Source organism: Mycteria americana, chromosome 2 (assembly GCF_035582795.1).
Source record: "Mycteria americana isolate JAX WOST 10 ecotype Jacksonville Zoo and Gardens chromosome 2, USCA_MyAme_1.0, whole genome shotgun sequence".
Taxonomy (NCBI): domain Eukaryota; kingdom Metazoa; phylum Chordata; class Aves; order Ciconiiformes; family Ciconiidae; genus Mycteria; species Mycteria americana.
Window position 1 is genome coordinate 152,904,911 of NC_134366.1, and position 9,310 is coordinate 152,914,220.

The window sequence follows — 9,310 nt, forward strand, 5'->3', positions numbered from 1 at the left end:
ATTTTTAATGCTTAAGGAAATACAGCGTCCTTTATTTTATAGTGCTTTCATTTCTAGTATGATGAAAAGTAAACTATTATTTTAAATGAAAGCAAAATGGGATGGTTTACGCTGGGCTGCCGAGCACTTTGCTGGTGTTACTAAATTGGCCATGTTCAGTCAGGCTACACCGAGTTCTTCACTAAAAGTCCAAATTCCGAGCTGTCCGGAAGGATTTGGTGTCCTTACCTTGTACTTCTGTTAAAACGAAATCGGGGATTTACACCCCGCTGCTATTTTACCACCGTTTCCGCTCCCGCTGCGCCAGGCTCCTGCTCTGCCGCTCCGCAATTTCTCGGCAAAACAGCTCTTCCGTCGGAAAGGTGTTACCGACCCAGAGCAAACCCTCGGCGGCTCGGGGCAGGGCTCCCCGCTGCTCCGGCCGGGCCGGGCGGGCGACCCCGCCGTGCCCGCGCCCCCCGCAGCCCCGCCGCCGCTCGGCGCGGCGCGGCCCGTGCTGCCGGCATGGCCCGGGGGAAGCTCCGCGGGGCCGGGCCCGAGGGGGCGGGAGCCCCCCGGCCCCCGTGCCAATGGCTGCGGGGGGAAGGCTCTGCCTGGACGTTCCCGCTCGGTTACAGGATGGAAATTCCCGGCCTCCCCGGGGAGGGAGCTCGGGCTCCGCGCTCTGAAAGGCTCATTTATCCCCGCGCGGCCGCCCAGAGCGGCGGAGACGGGCCCCCGCGCTGCAGCCTCCCTGCCCCGGTCCCGGTCCCCGGCCCCGGCGCATCCCCGCGCCCCCAGCCCGCACCATGCGCCGCGCCCCGGCGGCCGCCGCCGCCGCCGCCCCGCTGCTGCTGCTGGCGCTGCTGCTGGCGGCGGCCCCGCCGCCCGGCGGCTCGGAGAGCCCGAAGGGGAAGCAGAAGGCGCTTCGCCAGCGGGAGGTGGTGGACGTGGTGAGAGCGGCGGGAGGCCGGGGCGCGGCGCCGGGAGCGGAGCGGAGCGGAGCGGAGCGGGGCGGGTGGGCGCTCGGCGGGGCGAAGGTGGCGGGGGCCCGTGCGGGGGCGGTGGGGCGGCCGGAGCAGCCGCGGGGCTGCTTTTGTCTGGCGAAGATTGGAAAAAGACCGAAAAAACACCGGTTTTCGAAAACCTCGCGGGCGCACGGGGCCGCTCCGGGCCGGGCACCGCCGGGCTGGGCGCCGGGAAGCCCGGCGCCCTTTGGGTTCTCGCTTGGTTTTTTTCTTTATTACGCCGCGGTTGTGCTGGATCAGGACGATGCTGAGCAAGGGGCGGGCGGGCTCTGACAGCAGCCGCGCGTTGTCGGCGGCTGCGTGCGCGTCTTCGCCTGAGAGAAGGCGTCTTCGCCTGCACGGCGCCGGGGCCGGGGCCGGGGCCGGGGCCGGGGCCGGGGCCGGGGCCGGGGCCGGGGCCGGGGCCGGGGGGGCTTGCGGTTGGAGCCGGCGTGGTCTGGGCGGTGCAGGCAGGCCGAGGCGGGGGGAGGCAGCGCGGCGGGGATAAAGGCGGCACTGTGAGCCGGTTGCTGCCCTCTGCAGACTGCAGGGGCAACGCTGAAGTCTTACAGCCCTGGCAACGTAAGGGGTAAATGCGGTTTAGTTCCTAAAAGGCTGGCGAATAAATAATAAACTACAAAAAGAGAAATAAAAGGACTGCTCTTTGGCAGCCATGAGATACTCTGAAAACAGTATCTGCGGCCTGACTGAACCCGCTTTTCCTCGGAGTCGCCTTAATGCATTATTCCCTTTGGCACCTGGGACTGCAACCCCTATTGCAATTCTGTTGCAACTGGAAACCTGAATGCGTTGGGACTATCCCATCTCAGGGGCAGAAGAAAGGAGGGAGATTTTCCAGTCCTTGGAATGTAGAAAGCAGATGTGAAGCTATTTCCGTGAGCTGCTGGACTGCCATTCACCTCCTATAGAAAATCTCTGGCATGGCCATTTCTTCTGTGATCTCCCGAGAGACCTTCAAAAGTGATGTGCTGGAAGCACCATGCATGGCAAAGCTCCTTCCCTTTCACACCACCTCATTACTCTTTCGCTTTTACTGTGGAAATTGAATTGCATCGAGAATAAGGAGTTCGCACACATGGCGGAGCTTACATTTTCTGTTCGAGCGGTATTTTAGGGTCCTTTGTACAGGGCATTCCTCTGGCATTGCTTCGTGCTTTCGGGTGCAGCAGAGTGGGTGGCAAAGCGCAGGTAACTAGATGGCAGTGGAGTCAGCCACAGCCCGATTGTACAGACTGCTTCAGCTAAAGCCCTTCCAGGGCAGAATGAAGGCGTGCCTGAGAAGGGATCCTGCCTTCAGTGGACATTTTCATTTTAAAAGATGTTTTGTGCATTTCCAGCTTAAGAAAGCATGAAAAAAAGACTTGGTTTGGCAGGCGTAGATTAATTTAGTTGGAGTGGAGCCCAAAGCCCAGGTAATTCTTTCACTCACCTCAGTTTTTTTGGGTGTGCAATGGCTTAAGCTGCCCTCTCTGGAAGGGAGCTGTGCGGCCCTTGGCAGCAGCGGTGGCAGCTCCTCTTTCCGGGCAGCCCTGCCCGCTCGAGGTGCCCCGGGGGACGGGGGGCTGCGGGTCTGAGCCTCGGCAGGCCCCAGCTCTTGCCAATTTCCACATCCTCAGGATTTCTGTGGTGAGTAACCACATGTAAAACCAGAGCCAGTCACTGCTACAAATAGAGTCCAACAGGAAAATAGCAGCAAAAGCAGATAACCAGTGCTGTGTGAAACAGAAATGTCTTTGCATCATTCTCGTGGTCCTTAGATCGGTGTGTGCTTCGCCAAGCAGCCTCCTCTCCAGCTAACTTTTTTATACATGGCCTTCTTGATTATAACCTCCCACTATTTCCACTGCCAGATGCCAACAGTGTTTTCTTTGGTGAAGGTAGTAAGGGAATGCCAGCATCCATTAGTCCAACTGCCATCTTACCTCTTACTGGAACTCATAGTCACTGATTTTATTTATAATGTGGCTCCAGCCGAGCCTGGGATGCCCACGCTGGTTTTTGCACCAAAGCACAGGAAAAGGAACAACCCCAGAAGAAGAAAGTTCACCAGTCTGACAAAGAAGAGAGGGCAGGGGCTGTAGTTTACAGCTCCTGCAGTGCAGATAGTGGCATGGCTTGCAGGAGGGGGAATAGTTGCATGACCCTTTCTTTTTGAAACAAGTGGGGATTAAGTGGTTTAAAACGGATGAAGAGAAATAGGTGTGAGAAAGGGGAAGAGCAGAATATGGTTATCCATGAGGATTTGGGATGAAGGCTGGAGGAACCAGTCAGTCACCAGATGGGAAAGAGCACTTAAAGTAAAAGGCCTGTGATCGCCAGCCCCTGCTCAACGTTTCTGTGCCTGCTCCGCTGGCTCCACACACACTTGTGCCACTGGGGGAAGGAACTCTGGGCTGCACAAACCTACTCTCCAAGGACAGCAAAGCCAAATCTCATAAGGTATGAAGGCAGTGTGTGTTAACATGCAGTTTGGGAGGGCAGCAATTGACCTTTCCTAATATTGTGATGTTAGGGAGGACCTTAGTGTGCTGTCCTCCCACGTGTGCCTTCCCACCGCTATGGATGGGGATCCTGAGTTCAGGTGGATTGCAGGGTGCAGCTTCCCACGTCCACATCAGCACCGACACGCTGCACGTGCTCTGGAGTCCGACTTGCATGGCTTCACTATCGTGACGTGATTCTGTCCCGCAGGAATGGCGGCAGAAGAAAACCGGCGTTAACCTCTACTCTCTGTGAAATGCAAAAGTTTATATCTACTTTAAAAAAAAAAAAGGAAAAAATAATAATGAAAGCTCATTAGCCAAGACAGTTACACACGCAATGGTGCGTTAGGAGAAAGTAACTCTTAACATATAACTTTTTTTTTGTTTCTGTATTGGAATGTTTTTAATCTGAGATTTTTCCAACAGGTTTTAATGCTTGCGCTAGCCAATTTTTAATTCTAGGATTTATGCATCTTTTCATAAAATAATCAGCATCTTAATTTACAGCAAATTCTGCTGGTACTGCTTATCTTTGAAATTTTATTTTTCCTTTTTTTTCCTCTATGGAACCATTTTCTTGGTGATCCAGAAATAGCCCATTAGCTTGTGTCACAGCAGGGGTTTGTGTGTTTTGTTGTTGTTGTTTGTTTGTGTTTAACTTGGTTAGCCTCGGCATTAATGGACGGAAGCAGCAAGATCTGTTCTGTGTTTCAGTACAACGGCATGTGCTTGCAAGGCCCCAGCGGCGTTCCTGGACGGGATGGAAACCCGGGAGCCAACGGGATCCCCGGGACACCTGGGATCCCGGGACGGGACGGGCTGAAAGGGGAGAAGGGCGAGTGCATGCGCGAGAGCATCGAGGAGTCCTGGACGCCCAACTTCAAGCAGTGTTCGTGGAGTGCACTTAATTATGGCATCGATCTTGGGAAGATAGCGGTAAGTGAGCTTGGGCTAGGGTGCTGCACTTCAACCACAGCAGGCTCTAGATCTGCCTCTATGAGCTGGGTAGCACCAATCGTACGGATTTCCTACTGGAGCCTTTTTCTTCACGTAAGGGTGAACTTCTCAAAGGTTTAGCTACTTCGGATTCATCTCAGCTGTGTTTCACAGCTATGTGCCCATTTCATTTCTGTAATAGTGTTTCAGAGGAATGATGTAGCTGGTGTAAGAGTACATTTAGAAGACCAGATCTGTAACTGTAAGGCTGAAAGTCACACTACCAAAAAAGTACCTCCAGCTTGCCCAAAACAGGGCAAGGTTTTTACTATTTCGGTCATAAGGAACAGGAGAGATGTACATCTTTAATCTGTTAATTGTACCTGTCTTTGTAACTCCTGCTTCAAAATGGTTGTTCACTGAACCTCAGTTGCAGGGTGCTACTGCAAAAAGGATCAGCATTGTTCAGGAGCAGAATGACCAGGTGTTACCCAGACTAACCCAAGCCCGTCCTCCACTGCAGCCCTGGGTATAAAACTTTCAAACACAAGGGTGCAAGCCTAGGAGAGGGGAAGAAATCCCAGCTCAATCCCAGCTATGAAGCAATGCCCAGATTGGTTGGAGTAACGTAACTGCTGTTCCTGTGGCGAGAGTGAGAATCAACTTTTTTGAGTAATTTCTCACTGCCTTGTACTTGCAGAACTGCCCCTAGATTTTTTGGGTTTTCCCCCCAGGATGTCCAGCATTTTGAAGACAGAATAACAACCTCTTAAAAACCTGAAAATGTTTCTTTTTCAGTTGTGGAGCTTTTATTAGGATTTAAGCCTCTCACAAATCTTGTGATAATTGTTAAATCCAGGATTTCTGGTAACAGAGACAGAAATTGTACTGTCCTCTCATGCAAGGACTTGAGTGCAGCTTTCGGACAGCTCATGCCCCTTTACATAAACCCCAGAAAGTAACTGGGTAACCAACTTAACAGCAGGTATTCTCTAAATAAAGTTAAGAATTTCCATAATCCCCCTTCTCCATTACCATCTATGAGGTGCTGTTTCTGATTTGCATCTTTGCACCGTATGGTATTTGCCAGGCTCTACATTTTTCTTCTTTTTTTTTTTTTCCCAGAGGGAAGGGACTAACGAGAATAGCCAAAACATTCTGAAATAAATATATTTCCTAAATATAAATATACAGAAAATAAATACATTCAAAACCAGAGGTTGCTACCAAAGCATTTTTGTCTCCTGTTAGGAATGCACGTTTACAAAGATGCGCTCGAACAGTGCTCTCCGTGTTCTCTTCAGTGGATCGCTTCGGCTAAAATGCAAAAATGCCTGTTGTCAGCGCTGGTACTTTACTTTTAACGGAGCAGAATGTGCTGGGCCACTTCCTATTGAAGCCATAATATATTTAGATCAAGGAAGCCCAGAGATGAATTCTACTATTAATATACACCGAACTTCTTCAGGTATGTATGCCAAGACCGCATGAACAGAGATGGAGTAGAAGCCAGTAGCAAATCTAGTTACCAAATGCAGAGAGTACGGTCTTGCCTTAGAAAGTCAAAAGACTGAATGAAGAGGCAGAAGAGCGGCCGGCTAACACTTGTTACGCTTACTCTGCTGTCTCACAGTTGACTGTCAATAGTAACAGTATGGGAATTATTTATTAAGTGGTGCTTTATTACTGTGGTATTTTTCATGGTACTTACATCCTGCGATTTAGAAAGGGAAGAGATTTCTATCCAGACAGTTCTACTGATCTCTGCTACAACATGAATACGGAGACATTCTGTGCTCTATTAGCATATGGAGAAGCTGCCTTACTGCCAAGTAGACAGTGTCATCCTGGCTTAAAATACTGATATTTGTGCATTATCTGTGCATAAAATGAGACTTATTCCTCCTGGAATTTCTACTATAATTTCAGGTGGGATGCAAAAGTACCTCCGAAGTGAAATATCTAGGAACAATTATTAAATTGCTAAGCAAAAGGCAAATTAGTGAAGTCATTCAACATAAAAGGAGGTGACGCTAGGAAAAGGGGACTAATGTCAAGTCTATACTTTCTCCATTTTCCTCCCTGTAGTATTTCATGACTGCATGAAATCTAACATCTAGAGCTATGATAGTATTTTTTCATCAAGGGATAGGACCTACCTGTCTTCATTAACCCACCTCCAACTAGTGGTGCTAGCGGGGGAAAAAAAAAGGGCAACAGAAGTGGAACTTTATACAGAAGCAGGGAATCAGGAGTGGAAAAGATTACAGGGTGGCAACCACCTTTGCAGGGCTTAGCTGTAGAAGCCAGGTACGGTTGTGTCCCCATCTCCCCCCTCCATCACTGCTAAAAAGATGGCTGGATGGGATTGAAGCCATATCCCAGCTACCAGTTTGTAAATTTGGACATTTAAAGCAGCAGGTATACCTCCCATTTAGCCATCCTGTGGACTGTGATCTGCTTCTGGTACTGCAACAGACGTCAAGCAGCAGCATGGATAAAGGCAGGGCATGACCCTGTTGCCACATCTTTAAGTAATAGTTTTTATTTCTAAAAATGCTCTTCAGGTTTAACTAAATAGCACGAGCTTGCAATGAACTGCTGTTCTTAAGTACTTGTGTCCACCTTCAGTTGTGAAATACAAAGTGATTGTGTCTGCTGAGGTAACCTGGTTTTTGTCTTTAACCAGTGGAAGGTCTGTGTGAAGGGATCAATGCTGGCTTGGTGGATATTGCCATCTGGGTTGGGACTTGCTCAGATTATCCACGGGGAGATGCTTCTACTGGATGGAATTCAGTCTCCCGAATCATCATTGAAGAACTGCCAAAATAACTTTCCCTCCCCCCTTTTTTTTTATTTTGTACAATTTTCTTCAGAATTTATTTCTAGAGTTGGATGCAAGTAGTTGATTGAAAGGCACCAAACTCTTGCATCTGTAGTCTTTGTCTAGCCTTTTTTTGCACATTGCGGAGGCTTTTTATAATAATCATTTTAGACTATAAATATCAAAACCAAGTTAACTTTTTAAATTCCTTGTTTGACGTATGAAAATATAACACCACAATTTGAAGAATTAACTGTAACTTTTTGTATCAAATAAATAAGACCTTTTACAAAAAAAAGGAGGTTATTTTATTAATCATCAAACTGTTTAAGGTATTTTACATGGTGTTATGATACACAATTTTTTTAGAAGACTTCACAGAAAGTTCTAAGAAACTAAACTCGCGTCTTGGCTTTAGCCTTCAGAAAACACGCATAACATCTACTCCTGTAAACCTGACTACAGAGTAGGATGCTCTGCTGTTACAGTCTTAAGTCTCTCAACAAACTCCTGGTGACTTAACTGTGACCTAGATGATGTGGTAAGTGTTAAATACCTCATTCTGAGTAACTAAGTAAAAATAGTCTATCTATGCTCTCCTTCCCTCTTTCGCTTCTTGATAGACTGGATTTCAGTATAAACATCTATTATTGGTCTCCACTATTAGCATGCAGATACTAAATAATTTTACAGTTACAAAACTTAATTTCATTGCTCCAATAAAATAATTCTCCTGGATTTAGCCTTTCAGATATATACAATCACTATGGCGTTAATTAAAAGCTAGATATATTAAATAGTTTGGAAGATATAGAAATCAGGCAGGTTGAAATGCCTTGGCTTTCAAAAAGTGTACTGGTAAAATGAAAGAATGATGTCACAGCTATTTGACTGCAGCCTCCAGACTGGACAAGTGACAACACTGATCACGCCAGCACAGCATTAGCTTCAGTGTTTTAAGTATTTTCTTCCAAATGCAACAAGTGATGTACTCAAATATTTAAAAAAATTGTACAGATTCTAAAGGGAAACAATAGTCATGTTTATATTACAAAATTGATTTTACATTAATGAAATAAAAAAACCAAGAAAAAGCATGTACAACATGCAGAAATCTACACTCTTCCCAGAACTTAAAAGGAAAAAACATTAAATCTGAGATAAGGAATTTATTTCAGCTATTATCTCTCAAATCGGTAGCTCTTGTCTGCAGCTTTTGTTAAGAATGCTAGAGGAACACACCTGCAGCTAGGAGAGCACTCGAGCTTTCCTAACTGCAAGCTATGTGTGATATTGCTGCAAGCCAGCAAACTATACAGCTGGTATTTTGTCTCTGAAGAACTGTACTGTTTTCATTGGCTTGGACGATGGGTTTTAAGGTATCTGAACACAAACAAGTTACTATGAGCTAAGCTATGGTGTGAATTTACAGAATGTCAGTTAACATACAGTACCTGATTGTGTACATGCTTGTAGCCTGTCTTTGCATTTATCCTGGAGCACGAGTAAGCTGTTCTGGGCCTAGAGCACACTAATGCAGGGTCATAAGTGCATAACTTTTATTCTTTTCTTATGATTTATTCATATGTCTCCACAATATTTTTTGGACCCTGGGTGGCAGAGTTTACTCAGTGTTCCATTAAATTCATTCTGCATACTAGAAAACACACAAAACCAAGTAAACACTCTCCAAAGACAGAAGTTAGTAGCTGTTAGGGATCTATACAGTAATTTGCATGGTAAACTTCAGTAAATGTGATCTTCAGCTAAATACACATGGAAACTTTTATAATAAAAACCAAAGCCAGCCATAATGGCCACATGCCCTTTTCAGATGAGATTATCAACTGTATCAGTAGAGGGAATGGGATTGTGGAGGAGAAAGTGTAAATTGTTAATAAAGTTAAGTATACATAAAATGTGGTATGTGGCAATAATATCAACAGAAACAAGCAAGTGGATTGCTGAATTAAGATTCAAAATATTGAGCAGTTTCTGTAGTCTTCCAGATTTTAACCTAAAATTGAAACCAATTCCCTAATCTGTTAAGTTTTTATTAA

At 46.7% G+C, this 9,310-nt stretch overlaps 1 protein-coding gene across 1 annotated transcript; it reads left to right on the plus strand.

Annotated features, from left to right (window-relative positions):
• The first annotated feature begins 713 nt into the window (after positions 1 to 713).
• Positions 714 to 7,431, plus strand: CTHRC1 (collagen triple helix repeat containing 1). The gene is made up of 4 exons (XM_075495091.1): positions 714 to 932; positions 4,205 to 4,426; positions 5,678 to 5,894; positions 7,116 to 7,431. The coding sequence occupies exons 1-4, from the start codon at positions 789 to 791 to the stop codon at positions 7,256 to 7,258; spliced, it is 726 nt and encodes a 241-aa protein (XP_075351206.1). The 5' UTR covers positions 714 to 788; the 3' UTR covers positions 7,259 to 7,431.
• Positions 7,432 to 9,310: the final 1,879 nt, after the last annotated feature.